Below are 25129 nucleotides of genomic sequence, written 5' to 3'. Positions count from 1 at the left end.
AGCTGTCACGCAACCAAAGCCCGCCACCTCCAGCCCATACAGCACTCAGCCGAACACTGCTCGTGGAGAATGGGATCCCTTTGGCCATTGCCATGAGCAGAGTTATCTGGGCACAGGGCAGGGAGCTCCCTGCTCAGCCACAACTGACCTGCTCACTCCTGCTCCCCCAGATGTGCCTGCTGGTCACCGTCTTTGCTTCTGTTGCTGCTGTTTGATGGATGAAATCCTTTACTACTAACACTGCAAACTTCATAAGCACAGCTACACATAAAACCTTAGGAGCAATCAAATTATATTTTTATCCTCATTTCCTGTAATGCTAAAAAAATGAATTCCTTACTAGCTTAAAACAACATTTTGCAAAAAGTCTGAAATGGTTTCATTTAGGAGGATCTCAGCCTCACTCTTACAAACCATACAAACCCTTTTACAACATGTTAATTATTTATATATTTGTATGGGGTTATTTGCTTTTATTTACTGACATTTTCTTCACAAAATTCAATGAATAATCCAACATCTACCTGCTTACCAAAAGCTTGGGAACATCACAATATCTGTATATGGCCAATACACAAAGATGAAACCTCACACCCACACCCTTCCAATGTACAGCAGTTAATTGCTTTTTACATTGCTATGCAGACAGAAGCAACCACCGCAATAGTGTACAGGAAAAATACATTTCTCAGCTCTGTGTTATGTGTCAATTTACAGCTAGAACTATCTGCAGTACTGTGCCCTGTGCATTCACATGTGCTGGAATTCCTCTGTCCTGGAAAGTATATTATGTGACAAATTACACAACATTGCTTCAGTCAGAATTTTTTAATTGTATTCCTACAAAATTATGTAAACATTAGCATACAGATCCAGAAAAATCAATACAATATAATGGTGCATAAACTGTAAGTTTAGAAGAATGTCAGAAACACTTCAACAGTTTATAAATTAATATATACAGTATTGGATACTCCTCATCAGATAGGAAAACCTCAAAACTGAGCAATTTAGGTGCAAGAGCTGTAGAACAACAGAAGTGCTCAGACATCAAACTTGACTATGAGGCAACATTACGATCGACATGACTGCCTGTTGTTGTTTCACATTAGGCATTCCATTTAGCTGCTAAAAAGTATAAAACAAAAGTTTTGGTAGGAAGTTTATTTTTATTGGAAATCATATAGCAAACATCCCTAAAATAATAAAAAATCCCAAACCCAGATTACTCCATCACCAGGTTTCTGGAAGAGTGAAACTGAAGCTTTCTAGGCTGCACAAGGAGATCACTGGCATCTCCATTCCACACTACTTCCCCCAGAGCACCGAAGGCATGGCCAGCTAAAGGAAACATTTCAGGTAGTTTGGAAATGGGGAGTGGCGGGTGGAGAGAAAAATAAAGATGTGGAGCACGTATTGGGCTGACATGCAGCAATCTGGGCAGTTCAGCTCTTTACTGAATTAGAACATCATGGGAATATAACACCATTGTTAGCTATTTCTGGGCTACTTTGCTTTAAAAAAACCCAAACCAACAATAACAAAAAATAATCTTCAGCCTGCCTGTGATCAAAATCATATTCAAAGCATTCTTACAATGTTGCCCTTTAGAAGATCAGGAACACACCACAGAAAGCAGGATATATCACTCTTTTTCAGACAACACATGAAATGGAAAAGGAGTTATTTTCCTTTGTTCCTGTCCATACAAGCATAATTCACAAGAGAAAAAAGTATGGTAAACATATCCTAATGAATGATCTCAAACAAAGGCATTCTTCCCCATATTAGAAAATGCTCAGTATCACTGACACTACAGACTGCATAAAAAGACTAGGATTATCCTGGAAGCACTTGACACTGCAAGAACTCTTTTAACTGCATACCTGTAATACGATCATCAGATAATCTCTCCAAAGTTAAATTTTTCTGTTTCTAGAGTTGAAGTAGAATTTCATTCCATCATATTTTGGTACATTTTTCATACCTGACCAATCAACTCACAATGACAAGTAATATTGCACTAATGAATAAGTATTTATATATAATAAAGGGGAGGTCATGTCTAGCCATCTAAAGCTTTTTGTTATCTATTTTTCCAGTTGTTTAGGAACAAATTCTGTTCATCTCTACTATAGGAGATCCTGAGTAGTAAGGTGAAGAAGGTTTGGCAGATAGCACCAGTTTTCCATCACTTGTCGTAATTCACAGGGTACATCTATCATCGGCAATGCATCTAGAAGCACTATCATACTTGAACCTAAATGCCCAAATCAGAGCTAATAAAACAGTTATTCCTACTGCCAGAATCTGAGCCAACACTGAAACACCAGGAGCAGGAGAAAAGATTTCTGCTAAATCTAAGGACACAAGGTGCAAACACAGAAAAAAGCTTGAAATTCTAGCCAAATTTTTTTCCGTATAATGATAGGGGGTGAAGAAAATTACAGCTGGTGGGAAGAACAGGAAGAAACCTGTGTCCATCACTTGCCAAAAAACACACCTGCAAGCTGCCCACTTAAAATTAACGCCAAGATACAGCACCCTGAAGGTGCTTATAAACAACCTGAACTTTTTCCTATTGCTTCCCCCAGAGCAGCTGAAGCAGTGAGTGATTTATTCTGAGCCAAACTGCCAACAGCTTCCAGCATTTAATTACCATGGTGTGTTTGAGGCTTGGAGAAGTTTTATCTGACATAACTCAAAAGGATTCATTGATTAAGAGACTTAGGTCACTACATTTCCTGCTGCAGTTTTTACTTGTATTGCTAACTCATAACAGCAACTATGACAGACAAAAAAAATCTAACACAGAAGAGGTTAAACTTAGACTCTGGGCTGAAACTTAAGGTGGCCTTAAACTACTAATAGACAAAGTCTCACTGGACTTGCCCTGTACATAGACCTGAAAAAGTTTTATCACAGATGTATCTGCAGTTTTGTGTAAACTATTCATGTACTACAGCAACACTAATTTGGTATTCACAGATAGTAAAAGCATGGGTTTTATAGATGTTTTGCCAACTCTTCACTGTTATTCCCATGTCTAAAATGACACAGGCAAAAACTCCTAACAAGACCTCATGTTCTTATCTGTAGCCTGCAGACTTTCCTCCCACTGATACGTGATTTTTTTCCTCACTCACATATCCCATGGGGATCTTATACTCACATATATGCATACTGAGATAAGGGAGAACTGATATGACAATATAAACACAACTAGCAGACCTTAACTCAAATATTGCCAGCAGCACTAACCTGGAGAAACTTCCAATAGTGTCTAAGACCTTGTTCAATGTGGTAACAGATAGCACCAACAAAATGGTATTCATGCAAAAATCTTTCCCTCTGCTTCCAGCTTTGGTCACATTTCTCATTTTCCCACTCTCATTGTTTTTTCTCTACTTCTTTATGCTAACTTTTATGTCTAATTTGGTAAAGACCATGCAGTTGTGAAATGCATTCTTGGCTCCTACAGAACTTTTCCATTTTTAACCATTTATTGAAAAAATAAATTAGACCCAGGACATTTTAAGTTAAATGAATGAAAACTTTGGTAAGAACACTGATGGTACCTTGGCAGTCTTAAGGATTATGACAATTTTCAGTAAGAAAAATCATCTAAATGCTTCTCTCTAACATCATCCAAGGAGTTACATGGCTGTCTGTACTCCAGCTGTAAACCTTCATGAGAAATCTACATAAAAGCTCTGAAAAATAAAGGTAAAGGAGTATAGGGAAATCTTCAGCAATCTTGAATGAAATATACATGTGTACCAAAATATTCTACTTAACAAGGTATAACACAAACCAGACTTACCAAAGAAATTTTTTCTGTACACACATGAACAAGGTTTTCATGTATGAAACCATCAAACAAATAAATCTCATCTCTCAAAGGTGTTTGTGGGATTTTTTGTTTGGGTGTTATACATAACTACCAATGCAGTCAATATAAATTAAGCCAGATCATTCATTATGTCCAGCATTTCACACAATATACCAGTGGGAGGAGATAAACATTATTCTGATCAAATACGTTTATTTTAATCTTCAAAACACAACCCTTTTTCTTCATCTTCATCATCATCATCATCAGTAGAATCTGCATAGGACTCAATGGTGTTGTATATGAAAGAGTACAGCTTGACATCTGGTCCTGAAGTAGAACAGTTTCTGCATTGTTCATTGTAGTATCTCAGCAATAGCCTATAAATGTCCCCTTCAAAAACCAAAAACAGATCATTAAACACCATGTAAGAACACGCCATATGAGCAGTGTATGATTGCAAAGGAAGGCTAGAAATGCACAGACAGTGGCTAGGGACATCTCTAAATGAGCAGTGACAGAGGCAGACTGTGTAATGTGAATGTCTGCAGGTTGTTCAGAACATAGGATGGGCTCCCTCAACTTCTTGCACAAGCTATCCCAACATTAGGCTGGAAAATACATCAGACCACATCTTGCAGGATCAAGACAGAACCACTAGAAGACAAATTTATATCAAGAATGCCTAAGCAGCTTTTCCCTCCTCAAAGCATTACTGAGTTATATCAAAAGCTTTTGCAAATCTTCTACCTACCACATGTATCTGTATTTTTCGAGTTCTATAGCATAACTCCCAAGGAATTAGAAAAGCATTCTAGAAGTCTTCTAACTGATTAGCACTGTGCAGTTGATCCCGAATCAGCAGACTTCCCCATTCTGAAAACAGGTACACATAAACCGAGACCCATTTGCTTGTGTTCAGGACTTGGTGACAAGAATTCATACTGGAAAATTTCTACTTATAGAGATAGTAATGTCTCTTTTCTGCACACAAAGATTTTTTTTGCTCACCAATAGTTTGACCCTTCTCACAGAGAAAAGTATGGATGCTGTAAATGTCCCGCATCAGCTCCACATCTCCAAAGGTAAAATAAACAATATCACGTCCAGCCTCAGCAGCTGCCAATATCTGAATTAAGGCTGAAACAACAAAAAGATTACATATGAACACAGGATAGAACAATTTGCTGAAGGAAAAAACACAGCATAAGTTTACAGCAAACAACCATAGCATCCATTTCCACATGGATGTTGCAAAGCAGTACAAACAACAGGTGGATAAGTATTACTTCCAAAATTCTTTTTTAAATAAAGAATGCTGGGCACTGCAGGCCAAGAGTATTGAAGCATTCTGCTAGAGCTGTTACTGACATCCACCCTTACTTCCAGATAAACTGTCCTTAAAACTGAGAGGGGTTTATTTTGGTCCATGTCTGCCCCCAAGTAGCACGCAGCCATTAATTAGCCAATAAATGCCTGTGGCAGCATAAGGCAACAGAGCAGCACCTTCCATCCTGGTTTGAGCTTCCTGTACAGCCACAGACAGTGGGGTAAAATTCATCCATGAGCACTCAGCAATTTCCATTCTTTTCCACCTGTTAGAAAGAATGGAGCCAACCCTTTCACTAGATAAGCTATGCAAAGTGGGAGCTGACCCAGATTTTAGCTCCAAGAGGAGAACTATGGTTCTGCAGCCTCATCCTGTATAATGTAAGGTGTCCATCATACCTACAGTAGAAGTATGAAGCATGGAATACGTTGGCTTATTCTGACCTATGAGGTGTGATATCAGCAATGCAATTAATGTTATTTAACTTCCAGCTTTCTGTTGAACTCATTGGCCCAGGCTGCATCCCAAGTTCTGCCAACAGCTAACACTACAATATAGACAGATTTTGTTCCTCTATAAGCAAAAGAAGGAAAAATGTTTCCTATCTTGGAAACAGTTTTTTGAAGATTCACCTTGAGAAATCATCTGGGGTATTGATCAACAGTGCAGCTGAGCCAAGCTAATGACCCAGGGCAATTGGAGAAAGTAGCTCTGGTCCACTTCTCATGCAGCTGCTCACTTTTCTGCAGCTCTCTGGTGCTCATCAGACATCATTGTGCCAATTCCATTCACCAAACTGGCAGAAAAGTTAGAGATGAAGAATAAAAGCTAATGGTTTGCTGCTAGAACAGCAGCTGAATTGGCAGAGTGAAGGGTTTGCTATGAGCCAGAGCTGAGGCAAGGGAGGGCACCAGACCACAGAGCCAAGAACAAAGAAGGGGGAAGAGAAACAATGAGGGGGAGAAAAAAAACAGGACCCCCTTAGGCAGCACCAAACTTAAGAGAGTGCAGCTTTTTCACCAGCCAGCACTGCCAGGCTGGAGTGCCACCGAGGCGTGAAATCAATCACAGGTTCATTTCACGGAACTACAACAGTCCAAACAATGGACCCCAGCAACTATTTCATCTGCTGCAGCTTGTCTTACTTCAGAGCCTGCTGGTGCAGCTCTGATACTAATTCTTCCTTTTTCTACCCAGTAAGTAGAGTTAATTAAAATGTGATTAATATTGTCTTTGTAAAGATTAATTTTAAATAAAACAGTGTACATACTGCATTACCACCTGCTAGTGGAAGCTAAATAGAAAGCTGTTCAGAGCTCAGATCAAGAATCTCTCACATTTTAAACAGAGAACTATTAAAACACTGCATTCCTTAATCAAAAAAACCCTCTCTTGTAAACCCATAGCCAAAATTATAAATTACATGATTCACGTGTGAAATTAATCTCAATCTGGGAATGATATTTTAATTAAACTACTGAACCAGCTGTGGATTTAGTAAAGCTTCAGTAGTTCAGCTTTTAAAGAGTCTAATTAACTAGCTTGCATAGGGGAACAGAACCTAATGAATCTTATTATTCATTCCAAACAAACAATGCAGTTTCACTTTACAAGATATTAAAAATATCCTATTGTTTATTTTGAATTGCTCTATATCTTATGAAACTTCACAATCTTCTGTACATTAATGATACACAATACCATGGGAGATTTCCATGCTACTGATACAGAAAGAAGCACCACAGGAGGAGCAATAGAGCCTGTGATACCAGGTCTGGAGGGATCTGAGCTTTCTTGCCCCTTGCACCCAGCTGATGTGATCCCACTTAACTTCTGGGCTTGCATCTGAAGCAGTGGCTGTACTGACATCCCTTCTACATTAAAAAAATATACATGGGGTATTACAGTTCAGATCCAAGACCTTATGCAAATTAAAGTATTTCTTAAACCTTCCTAACATAAATCAACTATGTTCAGATCCTACAGTAAATACAAGTCCTGATATTGGTAAGATACACATTTGGCAGCCTATTTTATCTAATGGAAATCAAAAAACAACTGCCAGGAACTCAGTGAGCATCGAGAAAAGAATAGATGCTTTATGAATTAAGCACATTAAGAGAGAAAACTATTGAAGCTAGTAGCCTGATGACTGTCTCATTGTAGCTACCTAAAGCTGTTCTGAAAAGCAAATTTTAAATACTCTCCAAATGCTTGGAAACAACAAAAAAATGTAAATTTCTACTTAGAATTATATGAACCAGGATATGAATTTACATGTCAGGATCCATCAGTTCTTGAATTGATGGAAAAGGTCTTAAATGAATGTAGGCATGTGATATCTGCTGCATTATAAATACTCTAATTAAATATAAAAGAACATGAGAAAGTGAGTGATATAGCAGGCAAGTCAGGAAAGAAAGCAGCACGTCTGAGTGACTGGAATATATTGCATACAGCAATATATTAAGGAGCAAAATTAAGCACTGCCAGCAAATTTGTGAAGCCTTGCAAATTACCAGGTACTTTAAACAGCTTTGCAGAGATATGAATTTCAGGCAGAATCTAAAAAGACTGCTCCAGAAAGGTCAACTGATTTATATGACTGACAACTGCAGTGAACATGTTCTTCTGTGAACTAAAGCTGCATATTTGTGCTTTGGAAGGTTTCAGTGCTACAAGTCCTTCCAAATCCAGCATTTCACCATCACGTGCTTGCCTCACACTTTAAACTGAAAAGAGCATAAAAGTCTAAAGCACAAAGAATAGAGTAGAATGCTTTTTTATTGTTTAAGGCCACATTACTCATGGCCTAAAGATCAGCACTAATGAACCAATTCTAAAGAATGCCATTTCTTGGCAAAAATGTAGTAATTAGAACAAAAGCAAGAAACGTACTTGAACAAACACGTATGGCCAAGGAGCAAAACATAAGTTATTGGATTAATTGGAACATTAACTCATTGCTACAATTTACCTTTTAATCGGGAGTCCCCTCCAAAGGCACCACATCCCCAGTTTCCTGTGGCTATTGCAGAGAGGTGTTGAGGTGGAACATTGGGTCGAGAGAAGCCACAGTAGGCCTACATGAAGACAAGAGTCAGAGATGGATTTGAGAGGTAACCTGGTGTGATACTTTCAAAAAATAAAATTATAACAAAAATCATATTGTCTTCTAGCAATACCAAATTCAAACTACTTCAATACACCATTAGTCTTCCTTTCAATTTAACAGCAATAACAAAAAAATTTAAGGCAGGAAGATTTTTGCCTTATTTGGACCCAAGTTAAAAATTAAGATACAAGTGCTGAGTCCCAGGCATTTCATCACAGCTACAGGAAACTTTCCAGGATAGCCTGAACAGAAAATGAACTCAGACTTAAAATTTTCTTTAAATAACAATCAGTCCTCATAAAAAAAATCAGCCAAACCAACTAACCTTATAAATGCTGCAGTGATCTACCATAATTTATTTTAAAAATCCAAACCAATCAATAAACTGAAAATTGTAGGCAGATCATAAATTCACTGATGTAGGTAATTAGAATTTTGTACTAAGATATCAGCGAAGTTTACAAACTGTACTTAACTGTCTTTTTTAGGGCTAATTTCATTACCAACCATGAAGAAACAAGCTGATGAATGTTACTTTAGTCAAGATGCTATGGTTTTACAACTAATTTAAATTAGTCCTTCAGCACTGTACATCATTTTGAGGGGATGCATTCCCTTTCCAGCTGAGAATTAGGGCTGAGTGTTCCTATGTTTGAATTTATTTAAAATACATCCTATAATATTCTATACCCTTCTGTACTGCAGAAAGCAGGAGGCTGTGGCCACAGTAGCATTGAGCATATATATTCAACACCGAAGCTAAAGCAAAGGCCCACTGCATCTGTAAATGTGGAATCAAACGAAGGAGACTCATTAGCATGTTCTGATCCCAAAAATTTGCACACTATAGTATATATACTATACCACTATATATAATATAGTATAACTGAATTAGCATTCTTGTACTCCGCTGCCCAGTAAAAACAGCACTGCCACTGCTAGAACAGGCCACATACCTCTCACTACCTATGCCTTATGCTGGCCATGCAAGGCCCTAATTCTGGCCCATTAGCCTTCTCATTAACTAAGGAGAATCTGCTTTGTGAATTGGAGACTGATTCCAGACAGAGCAAGTTAGGAGATAAAATTTGTGCAAGGGATAACAGCAAAGGCCTTGAAAACACTGGCACAGGGTGAAAGCTAAGGTCTCATAACCATAAACAGCTCACTGATGACAGTTACTAGTCCCTGAAAAAGTACAACCTTAAAAGCTGGGAAAAGACTGCTTTAGCTTCAACAAAAGAGCAGCAGCAAAACAAGAAAAACAAGTGACAGGAAAACCCAGGCTATGCAGATGATAAAGCACCTGCCACAGCTTGGGAAAGTAACCCAATGTTCCGAAACATTATGCAGCACATAACCCAGGGCAGAGACCAAGGACTGGGAAACATCTCAAATATCTTATTTAAGGACATTATCACAAATTGGGGATGGCAGAGAAGAGAAGGGGAAAAAAATTATGTCCACCACAATTCCAGCTTCCCCTGTTCAAAGAACTCTTCAGCCTGGCAACTTTGATGTGTAGATTATCAAGCACAACAGTCACTGCAAAGTGCAGTTTTGTACATACACAGCTGACTTAGGGCAGGGTCAAGGACTGATAACTTTGAATATATAATGATAATGATTAATAATGTGAAAGAATTTTTAGTAGGAAGTGTGCTAGTTTTGAATGTCAGCCCAGAAGTTTTGTTTAAAGGATTACAACTGGCCTGCACTGTCAGTCTTCTTGAAGACTGTAAGCTCTAACTGGCATGTATACACACATATGCAGTTACAGCAGGCCTTACAGCTATTGTGAAAATAAAGAGGATTTATGAACAGCTGCATCTAATCTCAAGAAGACATCAGTATAGGAAAAGGTAAACTCCCAGGCAGTAAGTCAATACCCCAAGGGCAAAGAAGAAAGGTGGAAGAAAAGCAAGGGGCACCCTATTTTTGAACTGCCCCATCTTAAAACATGAGGCACCTCCTTTTCCACCTTGACTGCACAGCTGAGTAGGATTCAACAGCACAAATCATAGGGAAAGAACTTACACGTGTAATTTAGAATCATAGAATAGCTTGAGTTGGAACAGACCTTTTACAGATCACCTCATTCCAACCTGCCTGCCATGGGCTGGGATGCCATTCACTAGATCAGGGTGTTCAGGGCCCCATCCAACCTGGGACTGCACACTACCAGGGACGGGGCATCCACAGCTTCCCTTGGCAACCTGTTCCAGTGCCTCACCACCCTCATAGTAAGGAATTTCTCCCTAAGACCTAATTTAAACCTGTCCTGTGTCAGTTTAAAACCACCGCCCCTTGTACTGTCACTATCTGCCCATATTAGAAGTCCCTCTCACTTCTTTTTGTAAACCCCTTTAAGTACTGGATGGATAAAATAAGGTCTCCCTGAAGCCTTCTCTTCTCCCTGATGAACGACCCCAACTCTCAGCCTGTTGTTTAGAAGCAGGACAGGGAAAAGTTAACAAAATGTATATCCAAGTTTCATTTATATTTTTGAAAGTTATATAAAATACACCTTTGAATAGCACATCAAAGGACAAGAAATATATTTGACAATCTTTTGCTTTAACATTGGACAGCAAAACCCTCCCATATAAGACACAACTAAGCAAGAACTTCCTTAGATGAGGACAATAATATAAGAATATTTGAAAAGGTTCTATAAACACTAGACTGCAGGCTGTTGTAAGAAGTTACTGGCCTTGTTGAGCTCTCTTCTAATTTTCTCTGGACCAAACTGATCAAGGAAACGTCTGAAGTGAAATGCATCTATAGCAACAATTTCAGTGTAGCGTCGTTGCCATTCATCCCTAAAATTGGAGGGGGGAGAAAAGTAGATGACATTAGTTGTGTAATATCAGCCATATAACTCCAATTCAAAATGAGCAATTCCCTGCAGATCTTCTGTGTTAGAAGCAGCTGGAAAGGTGAACTCATAACAGACAATGGAGCACTTTTTCTTTGTGGGTTGGGAATGAAAGCAGAATCAGAAATGAGACAGGCCTCCCCATAAATTTAGAAAGACTCTGGCTAGACTTTGGGCATGAACGTGAAGCAAATCTAATAACACAGTACTATTTATCAAGTATGTAAGAACTCTGCAACGTCAGTGTTCCTCTGTCTTCTGCCAACATTTAAATGAGAGTACACTGGGTATGTTTCTATACCAAATGAGTAATTTTGTGTATACACTCTAATGACATTGCTGAAGAAATAAATTCAAGATCTCAGAGATTTCTACTCAGATTCATGGTATTGATTCTTATTTTGTCACACATCAGCTGCACCGTGTCATCTGAGGTCTCGCTGTCAAAATTTCCTGTGACATTGCAATTCACAGTTAAATCAGTATCTTAACAAAAATGTGCATTAAATACATATATCTCTAAACTGTAACAGATGTTGGTCTAAGAACCAACATAAGGGCAGGTACCACTTATTAGCATTAGTATGGCATTACCAGTATGATATAACTTTCTTAGCTTGTTGGCCCTACTGAAGAGAGCAACATCAAGCAAATATCCTATTAAGGCAAATGCTAGGAAATACTTAGAAGTACCAAGTTTTCAAATTTCTAACATTTATTTATTCCTTCACTTAAAATACTTATGTGGAACTTTACCTAGGGGTCTTATCTTCGTGGCTCCTTGCCCACCGGTAAGTCTCTGCATAGCCTGTGTACTCACTGTACTGCTCAGTACCTGAAACAAATAATTTTCCAAATTACATACAAAATATGTACATATTTTTTTCACTTGGCAAATCTTTGATAGGAATCACTGCTTCTCCAAATGAACATGCAGCTCCCAGAAGCAACGGGAAACAGAGAATTTGTATTTGCACCACGAATACAAGATTTCCTTGTAAAGCTCCTTTCCCACAGGTGATGAGCAGCACCCAGAACAGAACATTACAAGTGCAGATCTACGTATGCTGCCCAGTATATCATGGGAAGTGGTCAGCACCAACAAACTACCTCTGTAAAAGCACCAAGACCCAAAAAACCACAGTATGGAACATATTTGGCTGCTCTTGAAAGGTCCAACAGGGTACCTTGGCAAGTATTAAAGGCTGTCAGAAAGCAGCTCCCTAAGGCCACCAGTAATTTTAGCTACTATGCTCTGCTATACCAACTCCTTTTGAAAGGTGTATCCCAAGACCAAGAAAGAGCACATCTTAACTGAGAACAAGGATCATAACTTTTCTAAAAGGCTGACTTTCACCTCATTTTATAGAGCTTCAGGACCTTGCTTCAAAAACTGGGCATTGCACAAATGCTTCAGAGAAATACTGCTGAAGTAATGCCACAACAAAATCACACCTTTTCCCTGTGTTCTGAGCTCACAATAGCTGAGTTTCAGAAGTAACCACAGAATAGTCTAGGCTGGAAGGGACCTACAAGGATCATGGAGTCCAGCTCTTCAGTGAACCCATGCCCTTGGTGTTACTGGCACCGTGCTCTGACCAGCTGAGCTGACTTGTTTGGTGGCTCATACAGGTACAGTTTGGCACAATCATAAACAGTAAGAGCAAGAAGAGAACTGTTAAGCAACCCCTTAATTTGTGACACCAGCTATGCCTATAAATAGAATGGGAAAAAAGAAGTTTTAAAGAAATGCAACCTGACAGCACAAAACATCTGATTAGTAAGATGAGTACTGCCTAACTATTGCACAGATCAGCAATACCCTGAGAATACAAATGTTTACATTTAATGTAAGTTTTCCAATCCCTAAATAAAAATGCAATTGAAGTTGAACAATCAAAAACATAAAGCTATTAACTTTAAACCTCGCTGACAAGAAAATTTCAATGTTTACCTCCAGTAGTCTCAAGCACAGGAAACAAGCTGTTAAAAACTGTTTACAGTGATGCATATACTTCAAGATATTTTCCCCATTTACCCATATTAATTTTAACTCACAAGACTTATCAATGCTCATTTAACTCATCCGCCCTGTTACCCACGCATTATTTATTTAGTCTAGAAGATTAATCATTCTGAGGGCACACAAATCTCCCTCAAGGCTATTTTGAAAAGTTGCTATGCAAAATGAGTGGGATGGTAAGAGATTCTTCACTGAGTTCACTTCCTGATAAAAAATCATCTGAAAAATGTGGATGACAGAATACGCCTATGTATTCACATACATCCATGCCCTCAAACAAAGGACAACCACAAGCAGCTTCCATATTCAGAAATCAGCCTTCTAATTGAATTGCAGGCTATCAACCTTCACTAAGACTTTTCCTGACATGAATAAAATTCAGTTCTCTTCATATGCTTGGTAAAAGTGTCTGAGCACAGAGCAAGAAAAGATAGACAAAGGAAGTACGTGAGTCTTTTGAGAGCTCTCTTTAGAGGACAACCTAGCGAAACTTCCAGCTTCAAAAAGGAAGCATTTCCTTTGGTGTCTAAGATGGGGAAAGCAAACTCTAGGTCATCAAGATATTGTACCAGGATAGATTAAATTATAGTCGAAGTATTAAACTGGCTTTTTCAAGGTTCATTGTTTTCATTAAGTTTTATGGAAGTGTAGTGTCTGATGACAAAAGCACCAGGAAACAAACAAACAAGCAAATACACACACATATACACATATATCTATTAAAAAAATCAATAATGGAGAAACTCAAAGAAATCACACAGACTCTAAAGTCATGTCCTAGAAACATGAAGTTAATGAAAATCAATGAGTTTTCATAAGTGAAGCTCTGGAAATTTGTCAGACAAAAATGATTATTTGACTAGCAACACTTCTGCCTGTGAACTACTGGGATACAAACTTCTGTTGCTGGGAGAACAAAAGCAGTATGGGATAAGCTGGATATGTCACAGTGTTTCTGGTGAATTTTTTTTCTTCTCATTAAATGAATAAAAGGAGGTAAAAAAAGGCAAACCACAAATAAAGTTCTACCAGAACTTTAAAAACAAGCTACAAAACCTAGAAAAGCCTACCTAAAGTCAAAAGAATGTATACACACGTGTACCATTCAAAAGTCCATCCTTTGTGACACTTCTAAAAGTTACATCGTCAGACAAAAAGTGAAATTTCCAAGTGTTGGTGTTTATGGGACCTCACCAACTTACAAAGATTTGCAATTATTACTAAAAATAAATATACCTTTCTCAGACTTCATAGTCTAGCTTTACATTTGCATATGATCTGTAACAGCATTATAACGTTTCCAGGGATTGGGAAAAATCCCACCATAATGTTCCTCTAGTATTTTTAATGAGCTAGAAATTATATCCCTGAAGAGGCAGGACCACTAGCACTAAATAAAAAGTAGATGTGAAAATGGCAAGAGTAAAGTTTTGTAGTCACCAACAGAAAGGCACTTTTAGTGCCATGAGAGGAATGTCCTTCTTTCCCTGTCAATCAGTTTTTCCAATCCTTATCTTGCACCACCATTAGTCTTTGGCTCTCCCAGCACTGGCACAGTCAGACTGCTAAATCCAGCTGAAAACCAATTTTCCCCTCTGAGTAAATCTTCAGCCAAACCAATTATCTCAACCCATCTCATCTCATTTGCTGCCTCAGTAATGCGGTCAGAAGTCTCCAAAACTGCCCTGCTAGGATGTGGTCCCAACTGGCCATCAATAGATCTGTAGATTTAAAGAAGCATGGAACACAGCTTCATCTGCTCTTAATGCTGCCCAAGGATGTGTGAGTTCCAACAGGGGGAAGAAAGAAAGGAAAAAAAAAAAAAAATCTGAATGAAAAGCACTCACACCTTATTCACAGCTCTACCAGAAATGCAGCTGTGGGAATCTCTGGTGTTGCTGCTGACATTTCTGTAGGTAGATGTCTGTGTTGAAGAACTCGACTGTTTGCATGACCAGTTCCATAGTCATTACAGCAGTGATCTTAACCAGATACTGTGAAATCACAACAAATTTAATTTATCTCCCAATCTGTTGGACTCCTCTGCAAATTTAAGCTACACGGTTATACCCATTAGGCTGCCGAGTCAAGATGCATCACAAAGAATGTAATTCATCAAGAGGATCATGACACAGAGGAGACTTGGCTAAGAACCAAGTTGGAAAAGCTCCAGAGATTAAATAAAAATGATGGAATGAATATTTCCATTAGAGAAGAACTCCATATCCCAAACACTAATTGCAAAACACTGAAGTACTCAAGAAAACTAAAATGTTGCTGCAGTGAAAAAACATTCTCACCTTTACTTGTCCATACCAAATAAACATTTTTGTTTGCAGGGAAATGCAAGGAGGTCTTTCAAAACACTGATTTAGTGTTTTCCCCCAATCAGTTATTACCCAGACTGATAGCTGTGCTCTGTTTTTATCCTTCCCAAAGAAGTCTCTCCCAGAGGACAGTGTTTAAAATACGTTAATACGGTATCATATCCAAAATACAGAACAGAAGTCTCTGATGGCCAAGAAGTTTTTTGTTGACTCATTTTTTTAAAATGTAATCACAAAAGCCAATTTATCAAAAACTTTTCACAGATAAAGGCATTAATTCTGGCAGGATGGCAAAACAAAATAAAACACTGTCTTAAAAAGATTACCCAGCATAAGACTGAAAACAAAAGATGCTCTGACCAGTACAAGCAATAACTCAGGACAGAGTAAGACCTGCAAGATTTAAGCTGAAATTTCTAATGTGTATGCATGTGAGAGAAAGAAGTGCTATTGATGGATTTTTCCAAGAAATGTGTTCTAATACCTACAGAAACTCTTGACTTTTGAGACAGCTCAGGTAACAAAACCCAACATTTGTACTATAGCAGACTGAAAAATAAAAACATAGTCTTCTATAATATTTACCCAGAGGATCTCTCTGATCATATATTTTTTCTTTATAGTTGCTCTTTAGTGTAAATAAAGTAGCATTACAGCATCATTTTATTTCTTCAGTCATGAAAAATGCTCACTCGTGTATAGAACTGAGACAGCATGACCTGGGCTGCTCCAGTTCTTAACAGTCACATCTGGTCTTTTGATGCTAACTGTTTTAATCCAGTGGATAATAAAATATTCCAAGCTCTATGACACAGTGCAAAGCAAAAGAAAAAACCTTTTCAGCTAAGCTCCAGACAGGCAGGATGTCTCTGTCCACAACCCCTCAGCAACACACTGGAGAAGCAGGTAGTTTTTGATGTAATTAGGAGCCCATAACTAACTTACAAGTAACACAAACACATATGTGGAACTTAAAAAATCAAAGTCCTTCAGTGACAGTTTCTAGCTTTCTACTTTTTTCTAATGGATGCAGATTTTCTACTCTTCCACTTCCTCCCCTTTTAGGCAATCAGAAGGTAGTTCCTCTTCTTAGGAGTGTTCAATCCCACTGATCACATCAAGTGTTACAAATTCCAGAGAGGAACAAAAGCCCCACATCCTCCAACATAAGAGAAGCAATATCAGCTAATAGCTGGAAATTGTGGCTGTTACCCATACTGCCCATCAGCATTCTTTAGCTAAGACACCAAGTCCTCAAACACATTTACAGAAGAAAAAAAGAAGTTCTTCTGCTTGCTGTCACTTTTTTTTTTCTCCTTTCACAAACCATCTATGGAACAGTGACCCTGTGGTGTTAAGAGGTGGGATGAAGTAGGAGGCTCTTTGTCAAATGAGTATCAACTTTTTGGTTTTTTACTTTTTTTTTATCCTTACAGCATTGAAACATACTAAACTTCAACTTGAAAAGTATTTGGTATATATAAAACCAGAATTCAATATGAAACATTTTCTGCAAAGACTAACCTGTGATGATAAGACATTCATTGTGATCCAAGACTTCAGTGATGAGCCTTGATACAATCAGCTCTGGATTGATTAAAAACCGAATTTCTTCTTGTACTAGTCCTGCCCCGGTCACACCACCTCCAACAAAACGGTTTGCAAAATCAACCTACCAAAAATACATTCATGAGGATTATGACAGCATAAGAAAAAAAAAAATCCTTTCATTTACCAAGGTAAATAAAATCATGTACAAATTTCAGTTATTCTGTTGAAATCTATTGCTATCACTTAAAACTACAAGTAGAGGGACTGATTAATATGATTATGCTTTCCTTATTTTTTCCATTCAACTTCTCAGAAAACTTAAGACAAAGAGACATTACACAGCAAAAAAAATTTTGCATCTCAAATGCTCCAAATCCAAGTTTTGTGGGTTTCCCTTGAAGAGGTACATGTTTCAGAATAAAACATATTTCAGTAAATGTGAAAGATGAAAACAGCCTTGTTTCTAGGGACATTGAAAAATCATGAGTTTGTCCTTTAAAAAGCACTCTGCCCCAACTGTCTACACTGAAGCATCTTCAGATTAGCACTGCCCCTGTAATAGTTCTATACCCAAAAAAATCCTCTTATGAATTCTCCTTGAAATGCACTTGAACAAGGCAAATAATTTTGACTCTAAAGGTTTCTGCTTGAAATAGAGAAGCTCTGGACTATTTTTTGCTGCAATGGTACGTATTTTGCAAATTACATTTTCATACAGACAACAGTTTTAAAAGGAGTGTGTTTATTCAATAAAGTAATTACTATTCACTCAAATTAACTGCCCATATAAATTTGTAATTTTAAAAAGTTACTTAATGTTTCAAATGCTATTAGCTTCTTACTGGTTTTTACTTAGATAGCTGATGAGAGCAGAGGTACAGGAGGGGGACAGAAGTTGCTGGGGTGACATGAACACCTGTGTAGATTACAAACTGACCCAGGAGGCAGAGTCCAAAGCACACCAAGAGCCAGCCACTACAGCAGCATGTGTTCCTTTAGTCTATCCTGGAAATACCAACACATTTCAGTTGTTTGAGATTTGCTAAACTTGACTATGATCAAAAAAGTCATATGAAAACCACTCAAATGTTCAGTGTGCCAGAGCCCCAAAGCACTGTAACTGTACTGAGTATCCTCCCCTCAGGCCCCATCCTTGTCCCGTACAAACACCCACCCCTGTCCTGGCCCTCACCTGTGACATATTCCCCGTGGGCCCATGCCCAGTCCTGTGCTCTGCTGCTGCCCACATGTCCACCAGACACTTCTCACTGTCCTTGGTATCCTGACTCACCACCTTGCCTTTGTCTGATGGCCACCAGCCAGTCAGCAGGAACTGTGATTGTCACTACCCCTGCCCACTGAGGCTGGGGTCACAGTGGACTCCTGCATTGCCCTGCCATGGTCATCCTGCTCCCTGCTGGAGTGACTGTTCTTCATCAGAGCAGAGATATGCCAGGAGGAAAAATATCACATCCTAGGCAATAGTCCCTTTTACAGAGTGAAACACTAGAAAAATGGCCATTATTGAGCAATTGCTGAGCTCTTCATAATTTCATCGCACATTTGAGTGCTCAAGTTTCATAAATTTATGAGACATTTTAAAATGTGAGCAAAAGGCATTGCAGAAAAAAATTCCTCCCAGTCTCCTTCCTCCTCTTCCAATGCAGTACTTGTCCCCGGCTAAAAAAGTTTTAATTTTTACTTTTTTTTGTAAAAGAATTCTAGAAGGCAGACTTTTATTTTTTTTTTTTCAGAAAAGCAGAAAGCAAACAACTAATCTGAAAAACATGTTACTTCCTATAGATATGGACAGGACATCCTCCTCATGAATTTCTTTTGCTGACTGCCTCCCAGACTGAAACAGTGGTGCTGGCAGCAGCAAGAAAAGTCTCCTGGAACACTGACCTGGTCACTGTCTGGGGCACAAGAATAATTGTTTTTTTTTAATAAACTGAAACCCTTGACAAGTCATCAAGATCGCAGCCTGAATCTTTTATCTTGTCAATCTTTGATCCTGGCTTGAACCAGAAGACCTGAAGCTGTCCAGGATTTGTGATTTTCTGTCAGCCCTTCCTGTAACAGGTACATGTGCTACCTGGATGAGCTGGGGAACACTGACAGTACTAAGACTGACCATGGAATTAATTTTGATGGCTTTTTTTACACTGCATAACATCTTGTCATTTAAGTCAATTGAGGATAAACAAATAACTTTGTTAGGCTGGCAGACCATGAAAGTATGACAAAAACATGAAAGCCACATTAACTGTTATATGCACTTACCTGTAGCATACCTTGTCCATTGCTTTCGATGGTGCCTTCATAGGTGACATGCAATCTAGACAGTTTTTTCTGAGATCTACCATTGAGGAAAGATATTGTACAGAAAGGATAATTTCAGAACCCCCACACAAAAACATTCATTTTAAAACAAAACTCACCCAAACCCAAACTGCTTACACACCTTAAACATAAGGTGATTTTAAAAAAACCCACAAAAACTCTGATGGATTAAGGAAAACATGTTTGCCTTGCAGACACAATGTGGAAAAATTTAACATAGTCATTTGTTCAGTTTCTCCACCTTTTACCATAAAAGCCCAAATCTGAAGTTCTAAGTTCTTCTTGTTCCACATTAAGTTGCTAACCAGCAATAAAGCTGCAATACTTGTGTTCATGCTGGTTATCACCCATATTTCATTATCTTTCCTGTCATTTCTTAAATCAAGCCATCCCTCTCTTTTTTCCCCCCACTCAAGCAACAGCACCAAAGATATGCTACTGTTTTAAAACTTAACTAAGACTTGTTTGCTTTACACACAAACATACGGGAAAACTCAGGACACAAACTACTTGTGGCAATTCACCCACTGCCCTCTATTTCTTTCTGCAACAATCCATAGCAAACACTGTTTTCTGTAGTACTTCCAGACCTGAATCAATTCCAAATGAATGACATTCAGTTAACGTGGACTTAAGAAATTTCTTACATTAACAGGATGTTTGACTTACCTCTCCCAGTCTGGAAACTCCTGGAGACACTGCCTTGTAAACGTCACCAATCCCGTAGGTTCTACAGGCAAACCAACCCCAAAGGAAAATGTATTAAGGGTGGGAGCTTTAGCCCCTAGATTATCTTAACTGGCAAGCTTTGAAAACTACAAACATAACTCTTGGTAGATACCAAGAGCTTAACTTTCCTCAAGAGTGACTCTGATTCTTCCCCTGACTCCAGCTGAAGACAAGTAACATGAAGACCAAAGTACTTACTTCTCTTCCCACTTTGCAGTTTGAGTATTTTAGTTTTCCAGATCTAGGAAAAACTATTTCTTAAGTGATTTTCACTTCAACAACACTAAACACTACTAGAAAGACCCAGTAGTTGAGTTAAAATGCGCTGCTTTAGGGAAAAATAGACTGTGAACCTTTAAAATCAACAACTGTTCAGTGTCAACAGACAATCCAGAGAGTATTCAACCTATGGATGGAGGAAGCAGCAGCTCATATTTCCAAGAAAGTCCAGCTATGTCAATAAGGATGCAGTGTTAGCAGATTCCAAATCAAGCAGTTTTTAGCCCTGCCAGGATGCTAGTGAAATTCACTGTATTCCAACTGAGAAAAGACTCCTGTCCTCAAGGGAAAAAGAGGAGCTGTTTCTCATTGCAGGAAGGATGCAGTATCATCTTCTCTCCTCATTTTACTCAAAAAAGTTCAGTTTTGCAACAGAAAGAAAATATCAACTTTTTATTAGGTGATATCATCCTAATAAAAACTCCAATTAAGACTTATTTCTCTGCTACAGTAAGTCTACTGTGCTGATTTGTGAAGACATTCAGAAAAGTATGTACAGCACAAATGCATCCTTCTAAAAAAGCCTTAAGTGGTCCTACGCTTTTCTTTAAAATTCAGGTTAAAAAAGGGCTACTTTCTCTGAAAAAAAGTGCATACCTTTCAAGCATAGTAATCAAGTGCTCTTTCACAAGGGAATTCTGCTATCAGTTGTGGTATTCTACAAATCAAGCATTCACCTTTTGAGCACAAAGTCTTCTTTTAAAGAGAATTCTATTATTATTTACAATAGAAAGAGTTGTGAAATTATTACAGTAATTTATAGAGCTAAGCTACTTCAGCCCTACTAATTCCTGGGACAAAAAAAGAGTAAGAAATTGGGTATTTTAAAGGTGCAATAGGAATTTTTAATTCAAGAAAAGAGCATTCAAGAATCTTACTAAATTTTATTTAAAGTTATAATGTTAGAAAATCTAATATGGTAGTTTCATTAAGCATGTTCCCATCAGATTTCACATGCACAGGGGCTCAGGGACAGCTGCCTAAATTTAGGATTTGGTTTGCACGAAAACATTATTACTCAAGTATTAAAAAAAGCTGTACACCACATCTTTTCTCAGTCCCACACATAGATCAGAAGTTACTTTCTACCTCAGAGATTTAGTTAAATTGACGTTGCTTAAAGTCTGACAGCTGAAATAGGATCTAGCTGCATTTACTTTGTGGTGAATTAAAATGATGAACTGAAGATGGTCTAAACCAAGTAACAGGCTTTTATACTTAATAGTTTAAATCTGTCTTTCTTTTAAAACAAATCCTTTGAGAAAGTATGAAGTTAATAGCAAAATGCTGACATGTAAAGAAGTTCTTTAAAAAAAGACTATTATAAGGGTATTGCTGCAGATCTGATGTATGCTACTACAGTAAAATCTCTTTCTCCCCAAAAATGCAATATATAAGCTATGGTAGTTATCACAAAAATAAATCTGTTTTTGAAAGCTTATGCAAATGCTGAAATCTGTGGTAATAACAGAAGATCTGACTATGCACTAAATTCTTCAAGAGCAGGAGATCTCTCATGTCTTGCTATCATTTGTTTTATTTGAACTGGGCAAACTTAAAAACAGCTTTGCTTTGGAACCATGGAAGGGAAAAACCTGAAATACTGACACAAGTAGGAGAAAATACCTCAGAACTAAAAACATCATAGTCAAAAGACTAAATATGCATTCTGTAGGAAAAGTGAAGTTTGACTCAAAATCTTAAGCCTGTGATTTTAATGACTCTAATGGTGCCCAGCTCCCTCTACATCCTCACTCTGATGTGGTGAGGCAAGCGGCTGCATACATTACAAGCATTATATATATACATATATTTATCTACACAATGATACACACACACTTTTTTTATATATATATATCTACAGGGGGCTAAAAATATATCTCTGTATTCTACACACACCCCATATATACATACATATATATTTATGTATTTCTCAGAAAAAATAAAACAGAATGAGCTCTGGGCAAAAAATTTGCTTGCATGCATCATACATATGGTAAAAAGTGCCATTAATATCATTATCAGTGTACTTTGCAAGCAGGCTTTTGTTACATACTTCTATCATGGCTGCATAGCCATTTCTAAATTTAATGGGATTAAATTTTTCATGTATCTGCTTTGCAGCTCAAAAAAAGAATAAAGGATATACTTTTTTCTGTGACTCTTCTGAAATAGCAGAAAAGGGTCTTAAGTTTCTCAGGCTTTCTTGGTGACCGCCCTTCAAACAATCTGAAAAACAAGAAATAAAAGCAAACAGTTAGATTTCAGGGATACAGTGCATAGGAATTGATGCTACTTACTAATTGCAATTTGATTTTTTTGTAATTATTATGCACACATTTCATTAGCCTTGCATTTAAGTACTGTACTGTAGAAAGAACACTCTAGACAGCCCCTCTGTAATTCAAGACTTTAGGATTAATGAGCTTATTGACTTGCTGCATTTCTTATGAAGATCACAAGTAAGTGCCTCTCTCACTTGCACCAATTTTCTAAAACCAAGAAATGTAATTTCATTATGAACATTTTGGAAAGCTATTAGTTTTATTTGCAACAAATTGAGATGTTTAACAGGCCATTAAGTGACCAAGGGGTGAAAACATGTATGTTGAGTACTCCAAGATCCAAATGTCTTACCCTCTTTCAGCTCAGTGAGTTGCTCAGAAGAATTAATGCAACTGTGCTGCTTTCAAGAGCTGCACAGCACCAGCAGCATTTCAAAAGAAAAGAACCTTCCCCCAACACAAAGGGCTCCATCCACTGGGCTGTTACTGCCATTCTAACAGTCATTTGTGAAAAACTGAAGCATTAAAAAGAAGGATCCTATTTTTAGCCATTAAGTGAATGCATTCTTTTAAGGTTAGCTGAAATACTTTTACTGCATCATCTATCTTCCGGCAACTTGAACACGCATTACTTAATTTCACTTCCAAGGGAGTGACAAGGCATTGTTATTGGCAACACATAATGGAATGTATCTGGAAGGAAGAACAGCAGTGGCTTCAGAAATAATACCCTTTGAATAGGAAGTTTACTAAAAGATGTCTGATCCACTGAAAACCCTGAGGATATAAGATTCCCCCCAATAAACAGTCTAAGTAAAGGAATGACACAACATTATTATTAATTTGTTTCTGTGTAGTGGAATGACAATCTGCCTTTAAAACCAGAATGCTGGGAGGTGAATTGAACCAGATTCAGCAAGGAAGTGAACTAGATTTATTTCAGCATTTAAAAATTCTTATGATGTATACAGGCTGAAGAGATCAATTGCATCCAAAATCTGTATCAAGTCACAGAGGTTAATTTTATTAACATGTTATTCTTTGAATAGTGAATCAGGACTTTAAGAAGTTAACTCCAGACTTAAACAGTCTATTCTAAAATGGGCCTATATGCAAGTTCTATCAAGGCCTTGAGCTTGCACAGCTAAAAAGGGGTTCATAATGTGTGCATGTCTGTGCAGGTGTTGCCTACATTACCCCCAATCTCTTATCTGGAAGTCTCATTTTGTATGAAGCCTTTAAATTGGTTAATTTATCTGTCAGTCTGATCATGCCTTTACTAATTTTTTTGCCTCTTCACATCAAAGTGACACCTTGCTTACATTGAGAACTCTCAGGAGAGAGTTCTTCATGTCACAAAGGCAATATGTAACTCAGTATAAACAGCAGACTGGGCAGGAACGGTGAAGAACTTGAAGAAGTATGCCTAAAGTAAGTCAGATCAAGCTAAAACCACTCATATCTGTGAATGCAACAGGAAAAGCCAGTGATATTTACATTATTCAAAAATCCTGGCCTCGTCCTACCCCATTAATTTAACTGACGACATAACATGGCAAAGTTACAAACCTTTTACCTTGAACCTATATCTGAAATAATAAATTAGGCAAAATTATGAAAATTTTATTTTTGAAGCAAATATTTTAAAGAATAAAGCAATATGAAAGCATCCCTAAGATATTAAATAAAATTCTTCTACAAGTGCTGAGACACAGATCCTACTAAAAAACACCTGAAAATCTAAGTGGAAACCATACAATTTCCTGACAGAACCACCTAGGGCCAAACCTCATTAATCTCAATTAAAGAACTCATCCAAATGAAGTGCACTGTAAATCAAATGCAAAGCACTGCAAGGCTACTTTCAGGTGAAGTAATTGAAATCTTACTGGCAACTGTGTATGTAAGCTGTTTGGCTTTGTACAGGACGTTCCCACTGCCATGCAGTATCTTCAATTTATCACTACAGGAGCTGAGAAGGCCTCCAGGACTGATCACCAAACACAGATGCAAATTCATCTCTGCCTCTCCAGCCAAGCCAGGGTAGAAGCAATGTTAATCAAACAGAAGACCTCCACAGAGGTACGCTTAAGTATTCAAGGCCAGAGATTTTAAAGCATAAGGAAGTAGGGGGGAGAACTTTGTGCTTATGACATTGTAGATTGCTAAAGTCATTGCAGCTAAATAAAAAAATCTTTCCTAGCAAATACTCAGACACTTAATTGTTCTGGAGAGAAATCCAATACATGAGAAATAAAATACGAAAACCAGTAAAAACTGATATTGGGAAAATGTAAAACTGTCAGTAAATATATAGTAAAGATACAAGGCAATAGTTCATACCATTTCAACAATTTACAAAATCATGTACCTTTTTTGCATTAGCATTTTCCTAATAATTTTGGGGTGGAAAAAAAAGCTTTTTAAAAAGTGCAAT

General features: G+C 37.8%; 1 protein-coding gene across 2 annotated transcripts in view; it reads right to left on the bottom strand.

Annotated features, from left to right (window-relative positions):
• Positions 1-813: 813 nt before the first annotated feature.
• Positions 814-25129, bottom strand: part of PARG (poly(ADP-ribose) glycohydrolase) — a 61599-nt gene continuing 37283 nt past the window's right edge. For both annotated transcript variants that reach the window (XM_069019187.1, XM_069019186.1), the window contains exons 10-18: positions 22557-22636; positions 20069-20129; positions 19340-19415; positions 17030-17177; positions 11912-11990; positions 10991-11099; positions 8140-8245; positions 4844-4972; positions 814-4225 (exon numbers count right to left, since the gene is read on the bottom strand). In XM_069019187.1, coding sequence (XP_068875288.1) covers positions 4050-4225; positions 4844-4972; positions 8140-8245; positions 10991-11099; positions 11912-11990; positions 17030-17177; positions 19340-19415; positions 20069-20129; positions 22557-22636 — 964 coding nt within the window. In that variant the 3' untranslated portion in view covers positions 814-4049. The remainder of the gene's footprint in view (positions 4226-4843; positions 4973-8139; positions 8246-10990; positions 11100-11911; positions 11991-17029; positions 17178-19339; positions 19416-20068; positions 20130-22556; positions 22637-25129) is intronic.

This window comes from Aphelocoma coerulescens, chromosome 6, assembly GCF_041296385.1.
Source record: "Aphelocoma coerulescens isolate FSJ_1873_10779 chromosome 6, UR_Acoe_1.0, whole genome shotgun sequence".
Taxonomy (NCBI): Eukaryota; Metazoa; Chordata; class Aves; order Passeriformes; family Corvidae; genus Aphelocoma; species Aphelocoma coerulescens.
This window is presented reverse-complemented; position numbering and strand designations above follow the sequence as displayed.